Source organism: Sciurus vulgaris (assembly GCF_902686455.1).
Source record: "Sciurus vulgaris genome assembly, chromosome: 1".
NCBI classification, from domain to species: domain Eukaryota; kingdom Metazoa; phylum Chordata; class Mammalia; order Rodentia; family Sciuridae; genus Sciurus; species Sciurus vulgaris.
This window is the reverse complement of record NC_136461.1, coordinates 202,835,382-202,849,851: the sequence shown is the minus strand read 5'-3', so window position 1 is coordinate 202,849,851 and position 14,470 is coordinate 202,835,382. Positions and strand designations below refer to the sequence as shown.

Sequence of the window (14,470 nt, the reverse complement as noted above, 5' to 3'; positions counted from 1 at the left end):
GCCAAACACAGCAAAACAGAGGGGCAGAGTTTAATCCCCACTTGGCTCTGCTTACCACTAATTCAAACCTGGCACCTGAGATCAAAAACGTATCACAGGACAGAACAGAAATGTGGAATGCTTATCCCAAGACTAGAACTGACACAGTAGCCCAGGATCCTTATGTCCCAGCAGAGTGAACTCACGGAGGATTGTTAGTAAGCACTGCATGCTCATCCTGTGTAATAGTACAGGGAACTTCCTATAAGTGTCCTTATTCCTCGAAGCTGATTTGAGGGCACAACTTACAGTCTTCACTTTAAAATCAGAGTTCAATTACTCATGTAAGGCCTCTCAGCCAGGAAGTGTTGGAGTTGGATTTGAACCAGAGCCCAAGCTCCTTACCAGTATGCTATAGTATGCTAACGGGAGGTCCTTGGGCCGTAGCATGCCATGATGCAAAGCCACAAGTGACAGAATAGGCCAAACAGGGTGACACAGGTACCAGAGAGGAGCTGCTGCTGCTGCTGTTTTAAAGAAAGCAAGGAGCTAGGCTGAAGAGGAAGTCATTAGGGCCAGTGCAAAGAGGGCAACTGCAAACACCTGCTGAGAGCTTCTCAGATCTCCCACAGCAGGTCCAGCAGGCAGTTCCAATGCCTCCAGTGAAGGAGGCACCTTGATTTTACTGAAGTCCTTCATTTTTAACTGAAGCAAATGCTGAATAAATTTAATCTGGCTAAGGTAGTAACTACTATAAAAATGTACTTAGACACAAGTAATTCAATTTGGTTTTATTGCTCACATATGATTGCACAGTAAATCTCTACGCTAAAAAGAAACTTCATTACATTTAACACATCGGCATGAAAAAGACAAATGAGTTCTATTTTAAGACACAAGGAAACATTTTGAGGGGTAAGAGACTAATTGCTGGTAAAGTGTGATATTACTCTAAAAGACAATGAGTTCAGAAGTGTGTGTGTGTGTGTGTGTTTTCAGGTAAATTCCAAGCAAACTCTATGTAAGCGGCCACAGACAACACAAATGAGGGACACTTAAATGTGAACTGTCAATGCCACACAAAAGAATGATATTAGCAACTGTATACAGCAAAAAGAGAATAATTAACAATTTATTGAGTTTTACACATCTAGCAAAATATAGTAATTCAATGACCTTCAACAAATTCTCACGTTTCTGTACGTGAATGGGCTCCAAAAGAATATGCAGAAACCCCTGCAGACGTGGAAGGGTCAGTCAGAGAAAAGATCCATTTCTTGGGAATCCCTGTCAACAAGATCAGTTTCAGTCTACTGGAACTAAGATATACAGAAGTCTACTGTGACTTAAAATAATAACAAAAATCCCCTTACAGAACCCAAATCAACAGCTTACAAAAACAAAGGTATGATAAACGTTAATTGCAATGGTTTTCCTTTACATGCAATACATGCATTTTTAAAACACTAATAATGAATTTTGTAGAGCAAAGTTTGTGTTTTGCATGAGTGCGAATTAATATATCTTTTTTTAATCTAGTAAACTGTATATATTTTCCATACAAAAAGCACACAGTGTTGATTTATAAAATGACATCCAAGTGGATGATTGTTTTTGCATGTCCCCCTGCTTAGATTTTATATGCAGTCAAAAATTAAAGTATTTCTTTAAAAAGAGAGAATAATAAAAGGAAATAAAAAACACAAAACTCGGCTTACTAACTAGTGACACATTTACCTTGTAAGAGGGAAAGCTACAGTGACAGCTGCGACAGGGCCGTGGGGTCCTCCAGGGTGACATACTGCCACTCTGAAAAAAAGATCTAGTATATCCACACTACCCAGCAGCCCAGGATGTCTTAGTGTCCCGAGGGTAAAGGCTGGAATCTTCCTCAAGAGGCTGCGCTCTGGTTTACTGAGTATGCAAGTCCTGTTGTCAAGTCCTTGGCTTTTTCTCTTGTATGATAGGTGCCCTAACATCCATAAGTGCAAGTGAAGACACCCAATCTTCACTGCAACTTATCAAACAAAACCTAAGTCAAACCTGAATTGTTTTTGATATGTATACTGTTTTATGTAAAAAGAAACTGAATCTGAAAAGACAAAACTATAAAACAGGTGATTTTATAGAAATGTCCTAAAAGAATTTTCTAAGAATTGTAAAGAAAGTTGTTCATTTTTATCAGGTGATGGTATCCACTAAAATCCATGAATGCACTGTCCCTATGACTGGGCAGCTGAAATCAAAAGCAGCTTTCACTGACAAACCTTAGTACACTTGATTATTAGAACACAGACACATCTTTTGAATGTAACGTAACTAATCCTAAACAGAGATACATAGTAGTTTTGGTTCAAATCTTACAAATTAAGTCCATCTGAGGAATTTTTTGACTTCTAAGACTTAAAACAATGCACAATATAAAAATGTAAATTAATGTACTCTTAATAGAAACTGAAATGCACAGACTCCTCACAGGTGAACTAGTAGCTATTTTAAATGTCTGTCTTCTCTATACTAAATATATATTTTATTTAATTAATGTAGCCACAGCAAAATACTACTATGGTTTCAAAGCACAGCCTGTAAACTAATACATCTTAATGATGTAAAAAATATTGCACAGTTCAGTACTGCAAGAGTAAGCTCTAAGCCTTTCAAGGGGTCACACTCTCAGTAGAAAACACAGTATTGCAAGAACTGACATTGTCAAGTATGGCGACTCAGGCTCATAATCCAGGAATGCTATTAACAGATGTTTTGTCATTGTGAACACACTAAAGAATGTCTAGCATACATTATTACAGTAGAGGACTGGAGGGAGGCTTATCACAACTTATCTAAAGCATGGGGACAGAAAGCCACATGACAGTTTTGCAACCCCAGGACTAGGAATATTTTTACTTTTGCAGATAATCAAAAATAAAAGCAATTCTATTTCTGAGAAGTTGTGTAGACATTTAAGAAATACAGTAAACACTTCATACATCTTCAACCTTTTTTTAAAAAAGTTACATGTTTTGAAAGATTTAAAATATACTGTTTAACAATGGAATAATGTGAGACTAATACATGTTCAACTTTAAAAGCCAACAGAAACCTCAAAACAAAATAACATGGCATAAATCTATCTTTAAAAAGTACTATACATCATATATAGTTCCCAAACTTCTAATACGGTACGCCAAGCATTTGGTTAAAGATAGGTTCCCTCATCATTTTCAGAAGTATGTTAATCGGCATTAAGTAAACTCTGAAAACGCAGGTTGGCTTTGATTTTTAGGCTTTAAAATCCTATGCTGAGATCTTCATGAGCCACTCAGTACACACACAAATCTGGAAACTTCATCTCATAAACTGGGACAGATTGGTATTGGGCATGTCCAGAAGTAATGGTCAGTGTTCCTGATGGGCTGGGAGGAGGCCTGTAAAAGAGAAACACGGCACTGTCAACAGGCATATTTAAAAGCTGTTCATGTCACAGAGTACTCAATCTACTATCTGCAAACAGCAAAGTAAGACCCTTGACTGGAGAGAACAACGAGATGTAGGTGCTGGCCAGTTATAAAGCTATATGGGTTTTATATCACCAAGGTGCTGAGTTTTAAGTCTGAAGTAGACATTTTCCTTTGGAAAAAACATGTATGTACATTTATACACACACACACACACACACACACACACACACACACACACATAATTATATATAAGACATATCTAAAAAATATAGATATAATTTTTACAGTGGGATTACACTCTGCTTTCTTATGAGATAGTCTGCTTCAGAATCAATCTTTCCCTTGTAAATGTTGGTCTTTTGATTACAGTATATTTTACCATGTGAATAATCATTTTTTTAAATCTACTGGACAAACACAGGCTCATTTTCATTATTATGAATGTTCATAAGTTTATTCTTAAGAATACAAATTTATCCTGCCTGACTCCTTGACTAACAAGCTTGTAAGTAAAACTTCTGGGTCAGAAGGGATTCACAGTTCTGACCTGGTACGCATTTCTAAGATACTGGCAGTTCACACTTTCAGCACCTGAAGTATGCTAGGCTTGGTCTGGAACGCCCTCCCACCGCTCCTGTGTGGAAGGCTCAGCTTCCCCTGCAGCTAAGAGGTGGTGCCCTGGGAAGCAGCTGGATCCTGAGGGCTCTGGGCTCAGGGTTTTATAGCTGATGACGTCATTGGGAAACAGGCGGAGGAAACTTGAGGAGAAGGGGCCTACTCAGAGGCAGCAGGTCACTGGGGCTGTGTTCTGGAGGCATACTTCTCTCACTCGCTCGCTCTCTCACTCCACCCACGCTCTCGCTCTGTTTACAACTTTCCATGAAGTGAGCAGCTGGCTCTACCACACTCTTCCACCATGATGTTCTCTTCAGCACAGGCCCAGAAACAGTGGAGACAGGCAAGTATGTACTTAAACCTCAGAAAAAAATGAGCCAAAATAAATCCTTACTTCTGTGAAGATTCTTTCTTAAGTGTTTCATCACAGTAACTGATACAGCTGACTAACACAATGGACCTCTATTAAACTGTTAAAAACACTGGATACATTTTTTTTTTTTAATCTTTGGGAATTCATTCCTATTTTTATTTTCAATATTTAAGTTACTACTACTGATAAAAATCTTCATAGTATTCATTTTGTGTTTCCTTACATATGTAAACCTTTTGTATCTATTGCCTGTATTCCTACTCAGATATCTTTCTCTTAGGAAACTAATCTTTTGTCATATGATACAAATGCTTTTCTCCAATTCATCATTTAATCATTGATTTTTTTTTGGCTAAATGCTTGAGAATCTTACACAAAAAATTCAATTTCCTTTTAATTTTTAGTTTTTGAGTTATGCTAACACCTCCAACCAAGATTATTAAAAAAAAATAATACTCTGATATAAATTCTAAGGTCTCTATGTCTTTCTAAACAAAGAACTGTAATTCGGGAAAAGAGATGAGGAGAGACCCTCCCTTGTCCAAACAAAGTAACCTGAACATTTGGTCATTTCTTTAAAAACTAAAATCTTTCCACTATTACAAAGATAATTTATTTCTGAATTTTCCTTTATTTTATTAATGACGGACAGAAGTTTAACCTGTTACAAGTACCAAAGATCTACTGTTTTCCTAACAGGCAGGGCAAATGTACCCTGCTTCCTCCCAAGCATCCTCCTGAATGCTCCTGTGAGCAGAGTCTCTCATACTGCCCGTAACAACATCTGTTCGGATACAAGATTAAAAAAACAATTTTTAAGCATTTCGACTAATGGTTAATATCTACAACTGATGTCTTCATGATATTAATTTCCTATGAGTTTTCACTTATAAAAAATATCCTTGAACCTAATTCAGAGATTTACCGTTCTCTCATATAAGTCATATATAATTCTCTGTAACTGTTAGTATCTTATGGTTATGAATGTTTTAATTAATGTGTACAAATATTTTCATGTAATTATTTTTAATACAAACTGTACTGAATTAAATTAGTTGATTCTCTTGTATTTTCCTGGTATATTAATTTTTATCAACTAATAATTCTGCAATTGTTCCAATATTTATAATATTCCCTTAATGTCGTATGAAGGAATAATATTCACAGAGTGAAATGAATAATCTTATGTGAACTGCTTAACAAGAACGAGAACTAACACATGTAAACCACAGCACGATGAAGACACTGAACACTTTCAACATGCAAAAATGTTCAAGTGATAATAATCTTCAGTGATACTAATTTTCAGTGATCAGAACATAGCTACTGGGGAGGGTATGTGTGTATGGCATGTGCGCAGAGAGAAGTCAACTTTTTTGTGTGCTCTTTAAAAGGACACTTTCAATGATAAAGAATATTCAGATCTCCTACATCATTTCTGAATTTTGTATTGTTTGTTTTAATACTCTTATGAGAGGAATGTTAAAATCTGCAATTAAAATAATGCAAAGAAGCAGGTAACTACTGTGAGAATAAGCAGTGCCACTCATATTTATCTACTGAAATCAAGGTAGCTTTTCTTTTAAACTCTGATGCATGTGTGCCTGTGCAGTTTTAAAGACCTTGTCTATTAATTCCAGTAAGTGGGTCATCATCTGATGCTGCTTACTCTCACTGTTATTTTACTGCTTCTCTGAACTTCTTATAATTTTTTGAATATGTAAACCACCCATTTACATTCATTGCCTGTATTCCTACTCAGGTATCTTTTCCTCTTATCAATTCAGGAAACTAAAATTTTTTGTCATGTCATTCTTTCCTATGTCCAGGTCACAGTGAATGAAAGAAGAGGAGGGACTGAAGAATATAATCTTGTTTGTTTGGTCTCTTTTCTGGAGACAAACTCTCTTCTGGCTGCTCAGGGCAAGGGAAATGAACATGAGAAAAGATACTGGCAGGTCTGAAGACTATGAAGACAGACTTCATGACTTTAGTTGGGTGTCATGCAAGTCATCCCAGAACTGCTACTTGCTGACTATGATCTTGAATAAGTTATCAAACTTCCATGTGCCGGTCTGTACACTTGTAAAATGAGAATAGTCATGACTTATTTTTTAGGCACACTGTAAACACTACTTGAACCAATGCACTTAGTATAGTGTCTAGAGCACCGTGCTTGATAAATATTAACAATTAGCAGTAAGTGTTTAATAAGTGCTAAGAAGTAGCAGTTGTTGTACCAACAAAATGAAGTCATAACACTTACTCTAAGCTATTAAATCCATATAATTATGTTGGTGTGACTAAATGTAAGACAGTGATACCTAGCAAAATTGTTCTTAAGAACATAGGTTATATATTTAAATTTTGACTCTGCCTCTCAATAGCTGCATGACATTCAGTAAGTTCTTTTCCTTCCCTAAGCCTTAGTCTCACCTGAAAATGGAAAAAAAAAAAAAAAAAAAATCCTCTACCTACCTTGCAGGGCTGTGGTAAGGATTAGCAAAAGTAACAATAAGAATCCTACAGCATAAGATAAAGTACACAGTGGATATCTGGTATTTCAGTTAATGGAAAGCAAAGAAACAAATGCCCTTAGCAATTTTCTCTGAATACTAGATTCACAACACATTGCATGCTTCAATCAAAATTATCTGTTCTGAAATTTTGTGAGTGATTCTTTAGTAGAAGCAGTAGAAATGGTGGAGAAGTGCTTAGAATAAGATGTGATACTAATGTAAACTTGCTTATAAAAGCAGAAAACATGCTGAAATGAAAAAAAATCAAACAGACTAAAGCATTTATTAGTATCTTGCACTTAGAAGATACAGGGGTTAAAAAATATAAAAAATACAGCTGATGAAGTAAAAACTTCCATAAGCACAGCTACGGATAGCTCCTCTACTGAGCCAATTTCCACACTGAAGGCAACATAAGACCACGTAAAGTTCTATTTTTTTGTAGGGAATTGAGAGCTTGCCTCCCCCTCTTCATGTGCTGTATTACTTAATAATGATTAGACAAAGAATGACCACAGTTATCACAGACACCATGTTTTGGAATATTACAACTCATTACCAGGACTCCATGAACACCATATAGGAAAGCTCAAGGAAATTCAATAATTCAAATGAGTCACATGCACAGGAAAAAAAACATTATTGCCCTGGAAAATACTATGTTTGTAGGTTGAAATGGTTAAATATCAGCAATTTCCTGGTTAAACACAACATTAGAATGTGGGTCTTCCAAACTATTCAGATATCCTTATAGGACCATAATGAAGGATTAATGATCTAAAATAAGCAGCTAGAAATGCTAGAAGACAACTACAAAAGTGGTATCAGACTCTCTCTGATAACCAGACTGAATGCTCAAAGGTCACCTTGATGATCTTGTGTCCTCTCAATGAAAAGGGCAATTACAAACAAGTAGTTTCTATTTTGTTGTGTTATTGCTATTACAGCAACAGAATCCTTACCGTATGGTGAGTTCCAATATTTGAGCAAGTCTATCATGAAGAAAATTTGCCTGCAAAGAAGAAAAAAAAAGTTAAGAAAAATACCTAATAATTTCCAAATACTTAATAATACAAATGTAATTTAATGAACAAAGCACAGCTGTAGCTATTAGATAATACAGAATGTAGGGTTTGTTTGTTTTGGTTCCAGGGATTGAACCAGGGGCACTTAACCACTGGTCCACACCCCCTACCCTTTGTTTTTGTTTTGTAATTTTATTTAGAGAAAGGGTTAAGTTGCTTAGGACCTCAGCAAGTTGCTGAGTCTGTCTTTGAACTTGTGATCCTCCTGTCTCAGCCTCTTGAGCTGCTGGAATTACAGGCATGTGCCACCGTGACCAGGAGTACAGAATGTTTTAATGTTTTGTCTCATTTGTTGGAATTTAACATAAAGTTTCTCTTTCTTTCCTTTCTTAATCTCACTGCCCAAAACAAACTGACAAACACAAAAACAATCGCAGCAATGTCACTGAAAACCACTACAGAGGAAACACCAAAGCAACAACAGTCACTGACATCCAGTGTGGAATCTGCCATTTCCATCAGTTTACATCACATTAAGAAATAATTCAGGCTTCATAGCTAATCCCTCAGAGTGTCTGGCCCTGTCTGGTACCCTTCCCTGTGTTCTCTGATTCACCTAAAGTATAGAACTTACCAACCAGTTACCAAGAAAGTTTCCACAAAACCACTTTCACCACCTGTTCACTTACTTTGGATTCACACTGTGCTGCGATTTCTTCAAAAGGTGCTTTCTGGAATTTCTCTATCACAAGACGTCTCTTTTCCTTTTCCTGTTCTTCCATTCCATTGGTATCTATAAGTATACATAAGGACCCGTGAAAAGGGATAGTTTCATAAAATCCTGCCAATGACCACAAAAGCTAATGATTAATCAACCAAAAATAAAGGTAATTTAAAGAACTATTCCATAAGGAAAAAAGCAAAAGGCATAACATTCTTAAAATAGCTCATTAAAGACAAAGTAATACACACATATTAAAACTCTGAACATCTAAAGAGTAAAAGCTACACAGCAGAAGACCCTCCTTCACAGAGTACCTCTCTGTCTCTCTTACCAGATACAGAGAGAGAGAGAGGAGAATAGCAATTTTCTACAGGTCAAACAACATTAAGAGCTTTCCTGAAGAATGATTCCTGTACTTATAACTATGTCCTTGCACACATTAAGTACTAAATATTTGCTACACTGATTCTTGACAATGAGTGGAGTAACAGAATACAGATGGGGTTGTGCAGAATCACACCGAGACTGCCACAACTTGGAAAGGGGTTTTTACCTTAAGTGCATATATGTACAGTCCCACTGAAGTTTGTGAAACAGTATAAAAACAAATGACTATCTTTTTGATACTACTGATATAACTGTGTTTGCTTGCTCAAGAACACAGATATGGTGAGGCAATTTTAAAAGCTTAAAGAATGAATTTATATTTATAATGTATTTCTTTAAAAAAATAAGTTTTTTTTTTTTGGGGGGGGGTGCATCATACTGCTTCTAGTTATTCTGTCATCTAAAGAGCACCAACATAAAGATGAGTTAGATATCAGGAGAGCTAACAAGTGTAGGGTATCTTACCAATTGCTTTCTTCAAGGCTTCAAAGGTAATTTCTTCAGTGTTACTAACCTAGAGAAAAGTAATTTAAGTAAAACAGAGTTATGAAAAGTCAATATAAACAAGACCTTCACCTAGTTACGAGTCATCTACTTCTTCTTCTCTGTGTTGGCTTGGTTTGTGACTTACACTCTAGATACCAAGTAGTGTTCACTTTTTCACTGGCACAGTGGCCGACTGCAGGGGTTCCCAAAACAAACCTACCGATTAGCACCAGACTGGAAGAAGTAGTGCTGCAGCAGCAACGCAGCCACCCTGTGTTACAGAACAGTCTCCAGTAGGTGACGTCCTTTGATCCAACTGTGAGTCATATGTGGTCAATGCTTTGAAACAGTCAGGCTGAGATTATATATACAGACATTTTTATTTTTTAGGTACCAGGGATTGAAATCAGGGGTGCTTAACCACTCAGTCACATCCCCAGCCCTTTTTTATATTTTATTTAGAGTCAGGGCTTTGCTCAGTTGCTCAACTGCTGAAACTGGCTTTGAACTGGTGATCCTCCTACCTCCATCTCCTGAGCCACTGGGATTACAGGCGAGTGCCAACATGCCTGGCTTAAATAAATTTTAGCTATGTGAAATAAGAACTAGGTATTCTACAGTCTCTAAAATTGTGGTATTATATGTAATTTACAACTCAAAAATGAAGTAACCTAAGATTTCAAACAGTTTAAAAGTAAGAATCACTATTTTGGGAAGTGTTTAATGAACACAATTAATCAACATCTTAAAACATATTCTGGATCTCGTGAGGTCGACCACCAGATTTTTATTTTTTGTAAATATCCGTCGATTGGGGCTCTCAAATATCTTTTACTTTGAATTATATAAAAGACATGAATTCCAGCAGTCCATGATTTTTTTAAAGTTCATGACACTTTGTGTGGCACCATCACGTTTTCAGAAGGGATGATAACGTATCCAGTTACTACAGTTACCTCTGAATAACAATGAAGAAACAATACGTGAGTACTTGCCTGGACTTTGGTCATCCCTAATTTTAGCTCATGAGCTTCTTTTGCTAATTCTAAGGCAGCCAGACTAACGAAAGCAAAAGACTTCCCGCTCTGCACCTTAGCTTCTCTGTAATACAGAGGCGTTAGCTGGAAACCAAGCAGCAAGAGATCCACTACCTCGGCTTTTCTACTGAGGGTTCACATGTCTAGTTGAAGTCAGATTAAACTTGGGAATCTTCAGTTGCTTTGTTCTAGATATTTGGAGCAGACATACAAGATTAGGCTCTGGCTGATTAATTACTTGTACCTAAAGCAATTTAGTACTTTAATGAAAAAACAACTCTGTTGTTTTTGACGTGGCTAAGAGCCAAGAACAGGAGACTTTTAAGAAACAACTACAGTACAGTAGATGTTGAATGCCAGCATTCTTTGTCACACTGATTTTTACTTATTAAAGTTTGAGTAAGTATTCACTAGTAACTGGTAAATAACTTTTGAATTTCTCTGGTCTTCTATGAAATTAATTAATTTTAGCATAGAAGGTAATTTTATTCTCTCTTTTGGTATTTGAACAACCACTTCTAATACACAAAAGCAGATTCTACAATTGTTAATGAGTTTTAAACTCAAATGTCCTCAAATAAATATGATACTAAATTGTACTTTCTAGACATCCAATGTGAGACAAATATGTCTCACATTTAAGACTTAGCAAACAGTGAATTTTTGAATATTTAATAAATGTACTCATGGGTACTTAATGTAAAATTCACATAAAAAATCCTCCCCTTACATTATATTCCTGCAAAAGTGTTTTCAGTTTATTTTATTAAAATAAACTGGTTCTTATCAAGTTTCAAATGGTATATACATGTTTTTGTAAGAAATTTTAAAAATTAGTTAACAAAAGGAGAATGGAAAGCTTTCCTATGTACACATATGAATACACCACAGTGAGCTCACCATCATGAACATTCACAAGACTGGGGTCCTAATTAGAAACAGAATATATTCCACACTTGTATAATTAGATCAAAATGGATTCTACTGTCATGTATAATTAAAAATAACCGATAAAATTTTTAAAAAATTTTAAAAGGAGAATGGAATAATACCTGTCAATAATATATGCTGGACCCCTTATAAAATTAAATCTATAAATGAAGACTTTGAATAAATTTCTTCCCTACAAAGGTAATAGCAAATTTATAATTAAAAGAATTAGCACGATACTCTCCTTCCTAGGCATGTATAAATTAAAATGGCTCTGAAGAAAAGAGGCAAATTTAGAGAAGATTTTTCTTAAGTTTAAACTGGTAAGCAACTTTAAACCAGGCTTAATGCCCAAAGTTTCAAAATGTACATGAATTGCCTCTTCAACTACTTTAGACACTCTATTAATAATTTCTTAAAAAAACAGATGAATTCTGTGTAATGAAGCAGAACACTAAACATGTAAATTAGTTTACTGCTCCCTATCCACTAAATTTTAATTTCTGAAAACAAATTAATTGAAAGGGGGTAGGGGAGAAAGGAGAATGAGAAAGCATGAATTCAGACAACTTCTTTTCCTTATCTCATGGACATATCTTTAACTATTTTTATTGTGCTAATGAGAAATAATAAATACCTAGGAAGGAAAACAACAGATACACCAAGACTGACTGGCAGGCTGGCATTTCAGCCCTTCTCCTGGGCTATCGAAGCATTCTCTGATGATTTGTGTAATGTTAAGTCTAGAGAACGCTGGCTGCGCCTCCTATCTATAACTCAATCTAGTACTTTAATGAAATTGCTTTTATGCTCTACTGAAATAGGAGAGCAGTTATAGTCCTCGAAGAGTACAGTTTATTGACTCAATTTAAGCTACATGCATTATATTTGCTATTCAAAATGATACAACAATTTTCTCTCACAGGTGAAGTTTTGACACTTTCTAAAGGTAGTGAGCATGTGGTTTCACATAAAAGTGTACAATTCTATTTGTTTCTGTAATTAATATTTCATGAATTTTTAAAAAATAAACAAGAACTTAGAAATACTACTAATTTAACAACAGGCCTTATATAGCAAATTTCTTACCAAAAAAATTTTAGTTGTGCTTTATAATCCCTTTTATTACATTGAATTACAATGTAAAATCTAATGATACAACATATGATGTTAGGTTTATATATCTTTTAGACAGCAACAATGGGTTCGGTAATATCAATTATAAACAAACAGGCTAAATCAGATTAATTTCTATTATGATTCAGCTGATCTGGGGATAAAGTTGTAGTTTCTCCTGTTTATAAGTGTGGAAGGCAAAAACTTCTTTTAACTGATGTCTGTCTTAAGACACTATTCCATGAACTAAGCAATCACTTACCACATCATCAGAAGGAATTGTGTTGGGTAAAATATCCACCTGAATAGACACAGTATCCACAATACTTTTTCTTCTAGAAAGACGATCTTCATCTAAAATAAAAGATGTTTTCCCTCATTATTTATTGCTTAGAAATGTTACACTGATTTTTATTTATAAACTCTACTTATTTCATATTTTTAAAATTCAGAAAATTAACAAGGTTTTTTGTTCTTTCTAAATATGCAGAGCAGTGTGTTCTCAGACTTTTTTTAAGGGGAGTTTTATTTTTAATTAACAGATAACTGAACATACTTATGGGATATGATGTGATGTTTTGATGTGTGTATACATTTGTGAAATGATCAAATCAGGGTAATCGGCATATTCATCACCTCAAGAATTTATCATTTCCTTGTGATAAGAACACATAAAATCCTCTTAGAAAAAAAGGAAAACAATTCCATTCACCATAGCATAAATAAATAATCTAGGAATAAATCTAACCAAGAAGTTGAAACACTTCTACAATGAAATCTATACAACACTAAAGAAATTGAAGAGGACCTCAGAAGATGGAAAGTACTCCCATGTTCATGGAGAGGCAGAATTAATATTATTAAAATAGCCTGAAATCCAAAAGCAATACACAGATTCAGTGTAATCTCTGTCAAATTAAAAATGACAAAAACTGCATGCTTGTGGCATAAAAAACAGACACACAGACCAATGGTAGAGAACAGAAGACAGACAAATCCACACATCTACAGTCTTCTAATGCTTAATAAGTGTGCCAAAAAACACTGGAGAAAAGACATTCTTTTTAACAAATGGTGCTAGGAAAACTGATTATCCAAATGCAGAAGAATGAAACTAGACCCTTAATTCTCAAACCTCACCCTGCACAACAATCAAGTCAAAGTGGATCAAAGACCTAGGAATTAGACCAGAAACTATGTAACTAGTAGAAGAAAACATAGGGTCAAGACTCCAGCATATAGGCATAGGCAACAACTTTCTCATTAGGATCCCTAAAGCTCAGGAAATATGCCAAGAATTAATAAATGAGATGGCATCAAATTTAAAAGCTTCTGCTCAGCAAAGAAAACAATTAGGAATATGAAGAGAGTCTACAGAATGGGAGAAAGTTTTTGCTAGCTATTCTTGAGACAGAGGATTAATAGCTACAATATATAAAGAACTCAAAAAACATCAAAAAAAACAAATAATTAATAAATGGGCAAGTGAATTAAACAGACACTTCTCAAAAGAAATACAAATGGCCAACAAAATATATGAAAAAATATTCAACATCATTAGCAATTAGGGAAATGCAAATCAAAACTACCCTGAGACTTCATCTCCCATCAGTCAGAATGGCAATCATCAAGAATACAAACTATAACAAATGCTGGAAAGAATGTGGAGAAAAAGGAACATCACTGTTGGTAGGATTGTAAATTAGTACAACCACTATAAAAATCAATATGGAGGTTCCTCAAAAAACTAAGAATGGAACTACCATATGACCTAGTTATACCACTCCTTGGTATTTATCATCAAGAATTAAAGTCATCAGA

At 35.2% G+C, this 14,470-nt stretch overlaps 1 protein-coding gene across 3 annotated transcripts in view; it reads right to left on the bottom strand.

The window, feature by feature from the left end:
- Window positions 1–755: 755 nt before the first annotated feature.
- The window catches only part of EFR3A (EFR3 homolog A), a 99,168-nt gene continuing 85,453 nt past the window's right edge, over window positions 756–14,470 (bottom strand). For all 3 annotated transcript variants that reach the window (XM_079118483.1, XM_079118482.1, XM_079118484.1), the window contains 5 exons: window positions 12,912–13,003; window positions 9,546–9,594; window positions 8,659–8,762; window positions 7,907–7,956; window positions 756–3,404 (listed from right to left, as the gene is read on the bottom strand). In XM_079118483.1, the coding sequence (XP_078974609.1) occupies window positions 3,299–3,404; window positions 7,907–7,956; window positions 8,659–8,762; window positions 9,546–9,594; window positions 12,912–13,003 (401 nt within the window). In that variant the 3' untranslated portion in view covers window positions 756–3,298. The remainder of the gene's footprint in view (window positions 3,405–7,906; window positions 7,957–8,658; window positions 8,763–9,545; window positions 9,595–12,911; window positions 13,004–14,470) is intronic.